At 38.7% G+C, this 16,536-nt stretch overlaps 3 protein-coding genes and 2 pseudogenes across 6 annotated transcripts; 2 read left to right on the forward strand and 3 right to left on the reverse strand.

Moving 5' to 3' along the window:
• Positions 1-123: 123 nt before the first annotated feature.
• LOC104726298 ((DL)-glycerol-3-phosphatase 2-like) lies at positions 124-3,221 on the reverse strand. The gene is made up of 8 exons (XM_010445128.3): positions 3,205-3,221; positions 2,594-2,710; positions 2,100-2,405; positions 1,475-1,699; positions 1,116-1,176; positions 867-1,014; positions 679-758; positions 124-545 (listed from the first exon to the last, which is right to left on the reverse strand). Exons 3-8 carry the CDS (start codon positions 2,173-2,175, stop codon positions 416-418), a joined length of 720 nt encoding a protein of 239 aa, XP_010443430.2. The 5' UTR covers positions 2,176-2,405; positions 2,594-2,710; positions 3,205-3,221; the 3' UTR covers positions 124-415.
• Positions 2,420-4,239, reverse strand: LOC104726297 (DNA repair protein XRCC3 homolog pseudogene; annotated as a pseudogene). 2 transcript variants are annotated; one of them, XR_015571933.1, is made up of 2 exons: positions 3,205-4,239; positions 2,420-2,710 (listed from the first exon to the last, which is right to left on the reverse strand). The product of XR_015571933.1 is annotated as a DNA repair protein XRCC3 homolog pseudogene, transcript variant X1 (transcript). The 2 variants fall into 2 exon arrangements; XR_015571934.1 differs by having other exon boundaries at positions 2,420-4,239.
• Positions 4,240-6,706: 2,467 nt separating this feature from the next.
• LOC104728958 (uncharacterized) lies at positions 6,707-8,217 on the forward strand (annotated as a pseudogene).
• Positions 8,218-8,572: 355 nt separating this feature from the next.
• LOC104726299 (UPF0725 protein At5g63820) lies at positions 8,573-10,338 on the reverse strand. 2 transcript variants are annotated; one of them, XM_087474255.1, is made up of 6 exons: positions 10,084-10,338; positions 9,803-9,913; positions 9,470-9,671; positions 9,259-9,370; positions 9,081-9,158; positions 8,573-8,959 (listed from the first exon to the last, which is right to left on the reverse strand). In XM_087474255.1, the coding sequence occupies exons 1-6, from the start codon at positions 10,210-10,212 to the stop codon at positions 8,920-8,922; spliced, it is 672 nt and encodes a 223-aa protein (XP_087330381.1). In that variant the 5' UTR covers positions 10,213-10,338; the 3' UTR covers positions 8,573-8,919. The 2 variants fall into 2 exon arrangements, with proteins under 2 accessions (XP_087330381.1, XP_010443431.1); XM_010445129.3 differs by having other exon boundaries at positions 9,249-9,370.
• A 3,036-nt stretch (positions 10,339-13,374) lies between these two features.
• LOC104726301 (uncharacterized) lies at positions 13,375-15,714 on the forward strand. The gene has a single exon (XM_087475577.1). It carries the CDS (start codon positions 13,594-13,596, stop codon positions 15,538-15,540), a length of 1,947 nt encoding a protein of 648 aa, XP_087331703.1. The 5' UTR covers positions 13,375-13,593; the 3' UTR covers positions 15,541-15,714.
• The last annotated feature ends 822 nt before the right edge of the window (positions 15,715-16,536 follow it).

A 16,536-nucleotide genomic window follows, 5' to 3' on the forward strand; every position in this document is an offset into this window, starting at 1 on the left:
TTGAAGAAAGGACGAGGGTTATTAATTTTCATGCAGGAACAACACATGTTAGTGATGCGTAAAGAAGAGAGATTCCAAACCATAAAAGAAGGAATCAATTCAGCTATACCGACAAAAACAAAATCAGAGATAAGCCAATGTTGAAACTTGTGGGTAAGAGTAGTTGTACAAGAATAATTTGTTTAAACATTGAGGCAATATTTTTGTTTGGTCTCACGTCATGTCACCACTTACTTTCTATTTGTGTCATCAATATAACCAAAAAAAACATATAAACCAACCCGTTGACGACATAAAAACCCCATGGCCTTGTCATGTAAATGCCAAAACAATATAATAGGACAAACAATCACCTTCTCACGGATTCATGATTCTGAATTTTTTATCATTACCTTAAAGAAGCTTGTTGTATCATCTAGTTTGAATCTTCAAACGGAGGCAAACCCCATTCTTCCGGTTTAAAATCGAGTAGAGAGGTTAGGATTTGGTCTGCAACATCTTGGTGAGAGATATCTAGTCTAGGATCCGGCACCATGACCACGTTCCTGTAGAGAAGATTTGAAATAACATAAACTTCTTTCCTTGTTGTAAATAAATGTGTATTTGTAATTGCCTTAAATGCTCATCTGTTTGCTTTACATGAGAGAACTTAGAAACTACTAGGAGAAATCGGCTTACATTTTGGCATTTTTAGCAGCAAGAACTCCAGATGGAGCGTCTTCGAATACCAGAACCTTTTGTGGATCTACAGGACCGACCTAAGTAATCCAAGATAAAGAGAATACATTAGTTTACAACTCATTGTTGAGTTTGAAATGGAGGGTACAAGTAAAACATATATGTACTAGTAGTGGCCTGTTAATTACCTTAAATCTCCTAGCTGCAGCGAGAAAGCCATCTGGGGCAGGCTTTCCTTGCTTCACCTCTGGATCATCACCGCGAACTACGTGATGCATCAATGAGAAAAGCTCTCTGTGTCTTTGGGTTTTTAGTTCATAATGCCGTGTATGAGTACTGCAACAACATTTCAAGGTGACAAGTCAGTTTCCAGATTGTAAAGAACAGAAGCTGAGAATGTTGCAAGATATGGATGCGCTGATGAAGAAAAGAGATACCCTGTAGCAATACAAATTGGAATATTCTTTGCATGAAGATGCTTGATTAGTCGGCTAGCCCCTGAAAACGTGGACGAGAATTGGTTCACCACGGGAAAGTTAATATGAATACAACAGCTTCATGTATATTTCAGCAGTTATCTACTGTCAGTTCAAGCAATATCCGATAAGATCAATCGAGATGAACCAAATACAGAACGAGTTTTTTCCACGAATGATTACGATTCAACTCAAAATCAGTGCCTTTTTTGCATTTAACCACATCAAGCATATATATCAAGACAAGTGATCTTCATGTGAACCATATGTGATATGTCATGTGTTTGCAACCACATGTGTAACAGAAAGAAGATTGTTACCTGGCATTAGCTTACTAGTAGGGAAAAGGTCTTGCAACATTGCCTCCCTCTCGACAAGGAAGTCCTCAGCTGAAAGAGAATCACTGATCCCGCTTTCTTCAACAAAAATCCTGGCAGCTTCTATAGCTTTTCTACCCATCATCTTAGCCTTGAGAGACCAATCAAATGTTTTGTTGAATCTAGCAAGTGTGATTTCTTGGACCTCAGTATAGAACTTCTCAGTATCTGCAAAAGAAACCAAATCCACCATAAGTTATTTCCATTAATGTGAACAATAGATCAATAGATACAAAGTTAACATCTACATAAGAGTTAATTCCTATGATAGCTAAACTTGGTGCACCACATACTGAGCTTCATAAGCCAATGAAACGGGGGAATTTCAAAAACAGAACAAACATTCTTGCATCTATTAACCTCAATTGTTCAATTCCGGATCAGATCCAACCTAGCTCTACCATTTAAACTATCCAAACAATCAAAATACTCATCATCATGAACGTTACTTAGAGCATATCCGATGTCAACTAAAACTCATTCCTAACAACGTCAAGCTAAAATACGATAGTGTCAGCAGTACGATCCAATAAAGCAAAAGATTGAAGATCAGTTGCACTCAAATTACCGAGAAGAAGACCGTCCATGTCGAATATGACATGAGTGATTGATCCTCTGCCCGCGACGTCAGCTGGAGTCGACATTGACGGTGCGATTCCGATAGATCTCTTCTCTGAGGCTGCGATTAGGGATACCGCTTTAATGGTTTCTTCTCTTTCGCAGATTGCAGAATCAAATCCAGTGAGGTAGTAGTTTTACGCTGTAAAGTGTATAGATAGAGTGTGATGTAACAACAACGATCCTTGAATATGGGCCTTTGGTCTTGTAAACGGGCCGGGTCTTAATAAAAATTTGGCTGATGTAATTGCATAATCTGAAGTTAAGAGATGGTTAAACTTAAGCTCAAACATTGATCAAGAGTTGGTTTATAGATTTATATACAACTTAAAGATTTGTGTTTAGTAAGATGAAAATTTGTTGGTGAACAAACAGTTTTTGATTAATCCAAAGGCCAACAGCCGAAAAGCCTTCTTCTTGAAATGATTCAACAGCTGTTCTAACCTGAGCCTTAGTCTGATACTCTAAATTTTGTCTTAAATCAAGCTGTGATTTGATGCTCTTGAACTGCTGCTATACCTCTTTCCCGTAACATCGCCACCATTGGTTCTTCACTCATATCTGCCATTCAATGACCACAAGAAACAGAAATTGATAAGAGGGTTAAAGACAGGAAAAGATCTATGTTTCAAGTAAGAAAAAAGGTGTTTTTGTTTGAACTCCATTTGAGTTAACAATATTAGCTCAAAGAAGACAACGAAGTATGGTATTGTTTATGAATACATATGGCACTAATCTAAGGTATGGATTTACCTTTTACCTATAAACAACTACAGGATAAACAAAAAATATATTACCAGAATGATTAACCCAACAGACTCCATAACGATACTACCGTTTCAATATAACAATCACTTCAGCAATGTACTCGAGAAAAGAAACATTTGATGATGCCAACACAAATGGGAAATTCGATGATGTTGAGGAAAAGTAAAATCAGAAAACAATGAGATCTTTCAGAAGGCAATGGCACAAGGAATTGTTCATAGAATGTTTATTTTAGGAGAAACAAATTTCTCTATAACACCTAAATTAGAGGAGAAATCTGAAAGAACCTGGCTTTGCTCTGCTGCATTCATCTCCCAGATCCCTCGGCAATCTTACATAAATAATGCACAAAAACTCCAAAAAAAAAAAAGACTCGTGATGCTTCGAACAAAAATAATCCTACATAGCACCAAAGAGTTCACCTACGCTTGAACCCCACAAATCCCTTCTCGTGTGATCATGAACTCGCAAGAAGAAGCAGGCAAATAAGGTGAAAAAACAATGTCAAAACGTCTCTGAGCTCTTCTAGACACATAAATCGAACCGCTCTCATCATTTTCACTTCTCTCCTTGCAGATAGTCTCATCACTTCGAGAGATGAAAAATCTAGAATTCACACAATTAGCCCAAGCCAAGCCTAAAGCAGGAACAACTCGTCTACCAGACGAACACAAATACCTCAAATTCCCAATCCTCAACCCACTTAACCCATCAGATGTTTCAACCAAATCAGTAACCTGATTCGTAATCACAACAGCCAAACCAAACTTATTAGCCAACTGCTTCAACTTCCCTGATATCTTGAAAAACAAAGAAGATCTCTTCCTTAGATCAGACGGAGTATTATCAAATTCCGATCTAAACAAGGCCGCTACAGAATCAAGCACAATCAGCTTCAAAGGTAACCTATTTCCCGAATTCTTAATAAACCCATCAATCCTAGGCATTATGTCGAACAGGTGGTCTACAGAATGAACATTTTGAACAAAGACATGATCACAAGGGTTATCACTGTGATTCGCGTAAATACTAGGGTTTGATTGATGAAACGATCGAGATAGCTGATGAAGACGGCGAAAAGGGAAAGGAAACTCGGAGTGGAGATAAAGAGAAGAACCGTTGAGTCCGCCGAGTGAAATCGGAAGCTGGGCAGAGAGCGAGAGCTGAAGGCAGAGTTGTGTCTTTCCGCAGCCGCTCTCCGCCACGATTTCCGTCAGAGAATCGCAGGGAATCCCGCCGCGAAGACATCCGTCGAGAATTTTACAGCCGGTGGTTAGTTTCCGATTCGTCTGCGGTCGTCGGAGGAGAGTCTCCGGCTTCATTTGACCGCCAAAATCGATATGGATTTCTCGGGAATTATAAAAGCGCCACAGAATTCAAATAGAGTACTAACTGCACGAAACGACACCGTTTAGTCTCTTATTGGGCTGTTAACTTTACTGCAGGCCCAAATTGAGTATTTATAAATACAACATTTCTCTTTTGCGTCGAAGATGGGCTTCAGCCGTGTAATTGACTGGTTTGAATTTGCCGGGGATTATGGAGAAGAAGAAAGATCAAGAGGTTTTCCCCTTGTTGAATTTGCCGGGACACTTGAAGATAGAGAATTTTCCGGGGCCGGGGAAGATTATGGAGAAGAAGAATCAACAAGCTCTCTTCCAGAATCAACGGTCTCAGGGAGGGGGTGTTTGAGATCCAGAGTTTGCCTGGTGGAGAAAATTAAGATCGAGTATTTGCCGGACAAGATTATGGAGAAGGAGAATCAACGGGCTCAGGGAGTCATTGATATCCAGAATTTGCCGGTAGACATTTAGATCGAGTATATGCCGGGGAAAGATCAAGAGGCTGACCCTTTTGTGCCTTTGCCGCCTTGGACAGATCAAGAGGCTGACCCTTTTGTGCCTTTGCCGCCTTGGACAGATCAAGAGGCTGACCCTTTTGTGCCTCTGCCGCCTTGGACAGATCAAGAGGCTGACCCTTTTGTGCTTTTGCCGCCTTGGACAGATCAAGAGGCTGGCCCTTTTGTGCCTCTGCCGCCTTGGACAGATCAAGAGGCTGACCCTTTTGTGCTTTTGCCGCCTTGGACAGATCAAGAGGCTGACCCTTTTGTGCTTTTGCCGCCTTGGACAGATCAAGAGGCTTTGTTGAATTTTCCGGGACACTTAAAATCCAGAATTTGCCTGGGATTATAGAGAAGAAGAAAGATCAAGAGGCTTTTTAAATGAGTTTTAGGTTTTTTAGTTTTTGGCTTTGGTAATTGTTGCGATTTTCCTCTCAGCTTTAGCTTCAAGTGTAGCAATATCCGATTGTTGTTTACACACATTAAGGGAATGCACATAAAATACATTATGAATCCCTTCCGCTGATCACAACAAAAACCAAAAACCAAACTAATTGTGCAAGAATAAAATGAGACACAGACCTCTTGAGGCACAAGGACTTTCACACCCTTTTAACCTTGTCGCAAATCCTGGCGTGTTCTCGATATGGTCTTTGAGCCTCTTCCAGGTGTAGCCACTAAATATATGAAAGTTTCAAATTTACAGTTACTGATATTAACCAACTTTAAGGATTTGCTCCAAAGATGAGCCTCAACTATATAAACCAAAGGAAACAATATTCACCTGGCGATGATTTGTTTGCATACATTTTTGCTCTAAACCAAGTCTTGTTTGTGCCTCCAATCACAACTTGAACACCAATAGTTGGATGATACTTTTAGCAAGGTGTTTGCTTCTGTTCTGTGGCAGTGTTTGACTGGCAAGTTCTCTAGTTGGGCATATCACAAGCGCAAGAATTGGGGGTCGCTTATTATCCGGACAACTACTTCAACTGATGGAAGCTTTAAAAAATAAAAAATCAGCAGTAAGCACATATCCCAAATACAGGTTCAATCCATTACCAAATGGCCAACTTATGTCTCACCAAAAACGCTACAGTTTTCCCAGTTCCTGTTTTGGACATCTTTACCTGGAAAAAAATAGAGTTGCCAAAGAAGCCAAGGAGTGAAAAAGAAACGTATTAAAGTTCTCAAAAGAAATACAAGTCCTTGTATAATTGAGGTTCACAATCACAAAGTTTGTAAGCTTTTCTTTCTACTACTTGATTGCTAGGGTGAAACAGGTTGAGATCATATAAAAGCACCATGGTAGAATTCACAATTTCCTAAATTATGGTGTTGTTTTCTTTCTGATCCAATAAATACCATTAAAAACAAAATAAGATAACACATACCTTTGAGAATCACAGGAAGAGTAACTTCCTGCACAAAAAAAAGTCATTTGTTTCGTATCCAGCATCCTTGATTGCTTTTTAGCGACAAGGGAGACAAAATGCATACTGATCAAATCTGTTAAGAAAAACAAAACATTTTTACCATATACAGTAACTCTCAATAAAACGGAACCAAGTGATCAGAATAAAATTAAGTAATGATCACGTCTGCAGCAACCTAATTCTGTATTCTCGATAATTCAACAGCAACACAGACAGAAGAAACTAGATTTGCAAGAACGTTACCTTTGTCTTAGTCAAACTAGATCCGCTTCTGTAACATTATCCTTATCAAAACCAAAAGCAGAAACCGCTTTCTTCTTAAGAATCTACTCTCCTCTTCCTCATCTTCTTCACTACACTAAGCAAATCCCCAATACCTCCCCCATTGCTAAACTCTTTCACATCATCATCACTGCTTTCGTCCTCAAGAAGACGATCACCCCGCTTGCCTAAACCCTTGTAGTCTTCTCTACTTCTATCTTCTTCCATGTTTCAGTAGTAGCATATTGTTCCATGGAGCTAAGTGGAAGAAACAGGTGTTTCTTCTCTCCTAAAAATTATCTCTTCCCTCCCACGAAAAGACACTTCACTACTCTCTTACCCTGAATCCGACCATTCAATCCACTTCCACATCATACCACTTATTATCCCTAAAGGAATTAACTTGGTCGCGAATTCCCCTTCTGTCTTCGGTTTCTTGCTCTGCTACGTTTTGACCCGAGTCGTCATCGTCACTAGCGACAAGTCCACGCGACGATCCGGTTCTAAAACCACTTACCCAATCACTGAGCTCTTCTTCGTCTTCGATCAAGCTCTCTGACAAACGAAATTTCTCCTCCATCTCGAATTCGGGTTGGTCTCTCTGTTCGGACGGGTTGAGAAGTTGATGCAGAGACCCGAATTCAACGTAATTTAATCTAAGATGAAAAATATCAAAGTGGCGGAGCTAAAGATAGAGTTCAAATTCCGTCTCCGTTGAACCCTTCTTCTACGCGGATTATCTGCCATGTATGTAATAAGCAGTTTCTCGCAGTACACTTTGTCCTCGATGCAACTTCCGCTACTGTTCCCTCGCTTGTTACAAACATCTCACAGCGTCCAGTGTACTGAATCATTCATGTAAACGATGAGTTGAAGCAAGTTGTCATGAGATTTTGAAAAGGTTTCACGAAGAAGAAGAAGATGGGGGAATTGATAGCATCACGGATGACGACGATGAAGGTTCAGTCTTACCGGAGGAGATTATGAACGGAGATGAAGTGTCAGTCTTGATGATTTGAGCTTAGAAGAGAGAAAAAGGGTTCCAAAGAGCTTTAGCGTCTGGAGAATTAAGCAAAATGATCCAACCATGGGATCCTTGGTAGCTCGAACGATCTCTCTTAGACGCGGAGGTACACAACTCGTTCAGTGTGTTGAAGAAGAGGCCAGAGTTGTGAGTGAAATCCCACGAGGGCGCCTGATCTCACTCACTAAGCAAGCTTTGCTCAAAGAATCCAAATCTCCTCTCTTACCAATCAATCCATTTGATTTACATTGTATACAGTTATTGCTTTACTCTCCGAGTATCTACAATGGAGAGTGGCAATCCGATTCGTTAGGTTCATCTACAATGGTCTTGAGTGACTCATCTGTTTTGGGTCACAATGCACAACCTGAGACCATCAAGCAAGTGTTGTGCTTTTGCTTGGAACAGACTTGCTCTTCGGCTTATAAAAACCTTGGTGGCGGTCTCAAGTTCGGATTGCAGAGAGGAAAGTGTTCTTCTGTTTAATAGTTATCCTACATACCAGTTGCTATCCTACATACCAGTGGCCAGAGATGTGTTGGGTCAATGAGCAGAGAGTTCTGAAGTATGGCAAGCTCTGGAATCAATTCCGAAAAGGCGGTGGCGTGGTGATTGAGGAGATAGGATGAGAGTTCTGCTGTTTAATAGTTATAGCTTGGTAATGTAAGGTTTGTTAACAAATGAATGAATATCTTGTGGTGTTGCTCCTAATTGATTATGTAAGGTGTGTGTTAACAAACAACATATCTCTTCCTTTAGTTTCGCTTGGTAGCATATGAACCCCAAATATTCATCATCCTACCTGGAACATGATACCTTAGCCGAAAAAACCATGATCAAATTTGACAACTCTAATAAGGGCTTCCTTCTAGTTTACCACATCCAGTTAGGCATGAATTTGCCTCTGTAGACGCATTCGTTTAACCATGCCATGCCTTCCCCTCATACTGACGGCATCAAGCCCAACCGGCTCACTCCCATACTGATCATTTCCTAAGATATTTTAGGTCAGTAGTCAACTCACCATGGTTTTAAGTACAGTTTGCGTTATTGGTTCTCATACAAGTTACTATTACGCATTGCAAACAGATAGCTAGCACTTGGCGAAGTTTAATATAGATATAGATCCCACTCGTTTTAGTCCCTAGAGTTGTAGACATATAACATGATAAAAGTTACAAGGAAATAGCGATTAATAATTGATTGCAACAGACCAGATGCATACAGGAAGTGTCTGTCTACTTGGCTTGTCGTTCAGAAGCAATTTCAAGACACATGTGCTCTGGTTCCCCATCCATGGTTTTCCTTATGATAGCTCTGTGATCACCAGTGAAACCAATTGAAGGATCACCTCTATACTTATAACTTATGTAGAATATTGCGTTCTTTGCGTGGAGCTTCTCACGCGCCTCCGTTATGTAATCTTCTTTAGTTTCTACAACTAACTTGTTGATCTCCAAGGGAGGGGAAGCCTCCAATTCCTGGAGTCGTCACATTGGCAAGTGTAAGAGGAAACAGATGACAAATGAAGTAAAAAAAAAAAAAAAGGTTTATTTTTACGGACAGAGAATGAATGATTGCAAGCAAATTCAAAGGACTTACAGCCCTTGCGATGGAGAAGAATGCGATTTCAGTGAATAGATGCAGCCAGTCATTCTCATGGAGGTCTGCTTCTTGCACCTGTGATCGGTGATGCACAAACAAACAAAAACGCATTTACCTATAAAAGAAGATTAAACTCCAATCTGGACACATATATATCTTAATTACCACGTAATACTTTTTGCTGTCAGTGGCCAAGGCCTCATCAGACAACCATGTGGGCATTGGACGCTTGTAGAATGTATCCATTGCCTGATCCCGGTCCCAATATTCAGAAACACGCTTGTTACCTTTAAAAAGTGATCCTCTAGAAACTGTTAGTCCTCTAAAGAAAAGAAAGAAAGACAGTGATATAATTAAGAAGATGCGGTAAAGAAAATGTTACTTACATGCGGGTCTGCAGGCCAAGATCTGCCACGTATCTATAACATAATCTTTGGCAAATCTTCTATGTGCATTACTGAGCAAAGTATGAAAAGGGAAGACAGAATTGCAGGCCGGATCCATCGCGTGCAAAGTTAAGTAGACGTCGTAGTAAGAAGTGCACATAGAATTGTACTTTTCCCAGCGCACAAACTTTAAGTTTGTTCCCTGACAACCAAAAAATATGAACAAATTAGAGGAATCAAGGGCACAGTGTTCATGAGCAAGGAAGGATGTTCAGTCAGGAGATTGATTACAAGACATAAAATTAAAAGAGAGAGAATATTATACTGAGTTACCTTCTCAAAATTGTAGCAGTAGAGTCCAAGCCTAGCGTAAAGAGTGCAATCATAATCATAGAGCTGAGGGGCCGTAACGAGTCCATCCAAATCAAATCGAAAATCAAAACCCTAGGAAAATCAAAACCAATACCAAAACCCATCCAGGTAAAGAAAACAATCAAGAGATCAAACAAACAAACATGAGGGAAGACCTAAGAGATCAAACAAACAAACATGAGGGAAGACCTAAGAGATCAAACAAACAAACAAACAAACATGAGGGAAGAGGATTTACATACATATGCCAGTTGGCCGTTTCTCTTAAGCCCAGTCTTTGACTTTTTCCTTCTTCTCCTTGCCGTTGATGTTCTTGCGATTTCAAGCTTCCCGAATTCACATGCCGCTCCGACCTCCACCACCGCCTCCATATCTCTTTAGCCAAGCCCTCAGATGTCAGATCTATCTATCTCTCTTGCGTTTCTTCGTTTTATTCAAAACGAAAACAAAAGAATAGAAAAAACAGTTCAAGCCCACAAACCGTAACAAATATCAGCCAGCTGTCTGCGGCCCATATATATATAATCTTTTGAGAATTTGAGAGTTTACCACTTATCCGACCCAATTCTCTCGGTCAATAATCCAAATTAATGATAACAACTTATGAAATTGTATTAGCCCCGAGATTAATATCCGATATCCGCGGATATCCAATCCGAATCCGCTCTGAAAAAAACAGATATCTGGGCGAACGGATACGGATACGGATAGTAAAATAGCAAATAAAACGGATACGGATACGAATACGAATAGTGCTAAATTTTAAAAACGAATAACAAATATCCGCTTTTTTCAAACATCCTTTATTATATACAGATACAAATACAAATAATGCTAAATTTTTAAACAGATATTTGTTTTTCACGGATATCCGGTATTTAGATACGAATATACGGTATTTTTTTCCAAAATACGCTGTATTTTAGTTTAAAATACATAATTTTTTTATTTTAATTTTTTGCGGATAGTCGAAATTTTAACGGATATCCGAAATCTTCGGATACGAATACGGATAATACGGATACGGATACGGATACGGATACGGATACGGATACGGATACGGATACGGATATCCAAAAAAAGCGGATATCCGCTCCGTTAACAGGGCTAAATTGTATACTGTATTAGAGAAAAAAAAGCCTTAAAATAGTTCATTTATCTTTTTATTTGAACGTTTTATAATTCATCTTTTTATTGAAATAAAAATACCTCGTTTAATTATTTTTGGTAATTATGGGGGAAAGCAAGGTTTAAATGATAAAAAGAGCATAAGAGTTCAATCTTATGATAGCTAAAGCTAGGAGCACCACAGACTGAGCTTCATAAGGCAATAAAGCGGGGGAATTTCAAAAACAGAACAAAAATATTTGCATCCATTAAACTCGATTGTTCAATTCCTAATCAGACTCAACCTAGCTCTACCATCTTAATCAAATAAGAATTATCTGCATTATTTCCTTGATCCGCTTCTATAAAAATTTATCTCTTTCCTCCCACGAAAAGACACTTCACTACTCTCTTTCCCTGAATCCGACCATTCAATCCACTTCCACACCATACCGCTTATTATCCCTAAAGGAATCAACTTGGTCGCGAATTCTCCTCCTGTCTTCGGTTTCTTGCTCTGCTACGTTTTGACCCGAGTCGTCATTGTCACTAGCGACAAGTCCACGCGACGATCCGGTTCTAAAACCACTTACCCAATCATTGAGCTCTTCTTCGTCTTCGATCAAGCTCTTTGACGAACGAAATTTCTCCTCCATCTCGAATCCTCCATCTCGAATTCGGGTTGGTCTCTCTGTTCGGACGGGTTGAGAAGTTGATGCAGAGACCCGAATTCAACGTAATTTAATCTAAGATGAAAAATATCAAAGTGGCGGAGCTAAAGAGGACCCGGAAGAGAGTGAGTGAAGAAGAGTGGTATTCAGAGTCCAGAGAGGGAACTTTAAACAAAGTGTTTGGGAGTTTCAGTTAATAAAAACGGCAGGTAGTTCTTTTGCTTTGAATTGTTGGAGGATAAAAAACTACACGTATTTATGTTTTGGAATGTGGAACGGCAGAATGTTTACTTCATAAATGCTTTGAGTTCTTGGACCATATTAGTGCATGATTTCTTTATTTATTTTTATATATAGGTGTATAAATATAGTTAGCAATTGTATTAGTTATTTTACTAGATGATTTATTATGACCTAACTGATTTATCATGTTTATATATCCACCTCACGTTCACTGAAATGCAACTCTTGTAAATTCACAACTTCAAATTTCAATATTGTAATAGCATTTGTTACTCAAACTAATTTTTTTTGGTTTTTCAAGATATTCAACCGCTTAAACACAACATAAGTATACTATGATAAAACATCATTAATATAAGACCAACAAACTCCACAACTAACATTATGTTCAACATATATTTATTAGAAACGGAATTAGTCTAAATCTAATGGAATTTTTGTTCTTAATATGGCAAGATCATATTTTTGTTCTTAATTAACTCTATCATCTTAGAAAACTGAACTCAAAAGTGCTAATGACAACATGGCTGAAAGAGATTTAATTTGTATTGCCCTGGCAATCAAAGAGATTACAAACAAGTACATGTAAAAGAAATGTAATACACATGTTGTTCTTGCCTTATGAAAACATGGTTCTATTAGCCATCTTTGGTATAAATTATTTATCGGTAGTTTAAAGTTTATTAAGATTTGTTATGTTGTTATGTTGATTATAATTACTGATTATAAAATATCTTGTTGTAAAGTTTTTAGAATCTATGCGTCAAAGGCGATGATGAAAAACATGTATGTAGATATTTCGTATCCGATTTACGTTTTATTCATTTTTAATATTTGTTTAATTCTTATTGTTGATCATAGGCTTCCTTAGGTTTTGAGGATAAGTTAAAGCAAAATGGCAGCAAAACTTATTTGGACTATTTAGCTGATTTGGATGATAACGCAATATGTCCATCAGTTCAAAAGTAATGATAGTTTGTAAAGTTTAATGTTTTATGGCAATAATATGTTCAATATATATTTCTATGGAGTTTAAAGCTTTGAATATTCTTTTTTATTTGAGATTAGACTTTGAGAAAAGTTGTTAGTTGCACAATTGGTGTACTCACCTATAAGAAAAATGGGCAAATGCTCAAAGCCACTAACCACAACACCGATTTTTAGGCCACAATCCCAAATATAAATTGTTCAAATTAGATTTATTTTAGTGACATTAATGAATTCATAATTCTAAGTATTTGTCAAATCTTTTTGAATTTAATATTAAATTATATATAAAAGAAAAATATTTTTTTTACATCAAAGTGCAGGTAAATGTTATTTTGACTGAAAAAAAAAAGGTTTGAAGTTCGATAATTTAACAATATTAAGGAAATGACAGTGGTTAATCCTCTTACCCTTTTTTTTTCAACCTTGACCGCAGAGCCAATCAGCCAAATTAGCTAAGAACCGACACCGTTTTGCTCTAAAAGTAAGCTTATTTCCAAACATTAGCGTTAATAGGCCCAATAAGATAACACACGAATAATAAAACAAACGGCGTCGTTTCATGAAACTCACTGCTTCTCAATCACAACGAAGATCTCATTTCACTTTCCCTTCTTCTTCTCCGGCGATTCTTCTCAGATCTGATCGATTTCTTCATCAGATGAATCCCTTAATCGAATCGAGTAATTGAATAAGCCGCGAATCACGATAAACCTTTCACAGATCGAATTCTGAATCGCGATCATGTCGTGCTTAGCGCTAGCTCTGCAACCAGCAAATGGATCCGACATTTTGCTCCAAACTCGAGAATGGTTTCCACCGGCACGAGCCCTAATCGCACTCTCTTATTTCCGCCAAATGCGTCAAGCATTAGCTTCCTCTAAGCAGCAGCATCAGCATCAGCAGCAGCCGAATCAGAAACATAGTCACGCTTCTTCTTCTTCTTCTTCTTCTTCCTCCGTTGCGGATCCCGACGATGCCGCGGCGGCGGAATTCGTAGGTGACGATCCGCTCGCCGCTTCTAACGGACAGGTGATTGTTGGTGTTGAGAGCAAGTATCGTGTGGTTTATAGATTAGTGAACTCGATCTATATCCTAGGTGTGACTGTCGCGGATCATGATAACTCTATCAATGTGTTTGAGTGTATTCATATTGTGAATCAAGCTGTTAGTGTTATTGTTACTGCTTGTCGTGGTGTTGAAGTGACTCCGGAGAAGCTTGGACGGAAGTATGCGGAGGTTTACATGGCGCTTGATATTGTTTTGCGTGGTGTTAGTAATATCCGTCTTGCGGCGATGCTTGGTGCTATGCACGGTGATGGTATTGCTAAGATGGTTCATTCGGCTCTTGATACTGAGAATAAGATCCGAGGAGCTGATAGTTGGATGGCTGTGGAATCTCACGCGGCTGAGCATCAAGCTTCTGTGCACGCGTTCTCCAATGCGAGATTTGAGTTACCTGCGGAGACTTTGGCTGCTGGAGACGAATCAGCGGCGAGCTTGGCACCTGTTGTGCAAGAATCAGAGCAGTTGAAGGAAGAACCGGAACCGGAGAATAAAGATCCTTTTGCGGCAAGTGAAACGATCAACAAGGAGAAAGAACTTGTGGGTGGCTTCAAGAAGACTAAGGATCCGTCCTCAACGGATTTGAGTTTGGCATTGGCTGGACTAGAAGTGACTACATTGCCTCCAGCTGAAGCAACACAGTCTACGCACATCAATGTGGAAGGATTTGAAGGGCAGTACGGTGGGATTGAGTTCAGTAACGAACAGGCTACGATTGAAGAAACTTTTGAATACATTAGTGATGCTTGGGGAGGTGGATTGGATCCTTCAGAGTTCATGGGAACAAGGAAGATTCAAAAGAAGGAAGGTCTCGGTGGGCTTGAGCTGTTGCACACTAGTGATCCTAAGGCTGTGGAAGGCAAAGATGGAGGTAATCTCGATAACTTAGTTAAAAAGCCTGAGATGAAGGGTCCTGAAATGTATGTCTCTGAGGAAATTAGAACCGAGTTTAGAGAATCCTTGCTTGCTAGAGTAGGACTAATGGGTGTTATCTATCTGAAAACAATGCCACCCAAAGGATCTGGTGAAGAGAAAGAAACCGAGTTCTCATTTCGTGTTGAAGGTACTACTGCAGTTAAGAGATTCGCTATGCAGAGTTCTCGAATCAGTAGCTTAGGGAACGGTTTGTTTCATGTGAGAACCGCTCCATCAGAAGAACCAATCCCTATCCTCAAGTATAGCTTGCAACCTAAACTAACCCCGTTGCCTCTTAGAGTCCGAATGGTGAAACGAGTCAGCGGGACTTTACTCTCACTAATGATACAATACGTCTCAAATCCGGATCTACCTGAGCCTCTGAAAAACGTGGACTTTATTCTGAAGCTCCCGGTTGATCCCACATTGCTTAAGGTCTCACCTAAAGCAATACTAAACAGAACCGATCGAGAACTGAAATGGCAAATCCCGGAGATTCCGCTAAAAGGAACTCCTGGGAGACTAAGAGCACGGATGCCTCTCGATTCAGAGAACGGCGAAGAAGAACCAGAGATCATCTGCTACGTGAAATTCTCGGTTCAGGGAAGTACGTCTTTGTCAGGTATCAGTCTACGTGCAGCGGCTGAGGGAAATACAGATTTCTACGAGGTAGATCACAGGTACGAAACCGGAGTCTATATGTGCAATTGATAAGTTTCTCTCTAAAAAGATTTACATTGTTTATAAATTTCTCTAATGTTTTTTTTGAGTTTGGCCTTTTGTTGGAAGTTAATCCCATTTTTTTTGTTTTTGTGTCATGTAAGGTTTTGTGTACTTTTGTGTATCTTGACATCTCTTCGTTGTTATGTTATCTGTTTTACCCGATTTGCTTTCACATTTCATTATTGAATTAAGGAAGACAATGTTTAAGTTCATCAATTATACTTCCCCAAATGTTGAAATCGAAAGATTCTTCCTTGATGTTCAATAGAAGTGTCAAAAATATTTGTGGTTTTTGTTGAAATACAAAAAACTAATTTATTATATAAAGATAAACACAAACAGATTTGAAATAGTTGAATATTACATTGTAAAGATATGATATGAATTACATGCAAAATACTTACATACTATTTTACTGATCAGAACATATACTATAGGTCGATAGTGTTCTGTGCATTTCTTTCTTTCTGAATTTGTAACGCACATTTTGTGTAAGCTTTTACAATACAGCATATACATTTTTATGTTAGTATATGAACAATTAAAAATAATGATCTAACACCATAACAGCCGAATTCAATCCACAGAACATGTCACTCTTATGTCAATTATCCACTATGACATTTCTTTATAAACTTATAATAATGTCATGTGGGTATTACAATCCGTCCTAACCACGGTTTACAATAATATAATGCTACTCATCATTTACATATTTGTGTCGTATTGTACGGTGACATGTCTAGTGGCCAAGTTTATTATAATAAAATTAGTTGATTAATAACACAAGCCGTGGGATCCTAAACACAAACCTCTAAAAAGATGATGAAAAGAAAGAGACTCTGATCAACTTCTTGGCCTACCAGATCCGTTAACTTTAAGTCTTTAACACTACACATTTGATTAATGAAAACATATAATTTGAGTGTTCATTGACATATAAGAATGTATGCTTAATATTATAATGCAAGGATGATTCTAAAC

Source organism: Camelina sativa, chromosome 11 (genome assembly GCF_030686135.1).
Source record: "Camelina sativa cultivar CO46 ecotype springtype chromosome 11, ASM3068613v1".
In the NCBI taxonomy this organism is placed as follows: Eukaryota; Viridiplantae; Streptophyta; class Magnoliopsida; order Brassicales; family Brassicaceae; genus Camelina; species Camelina sativa.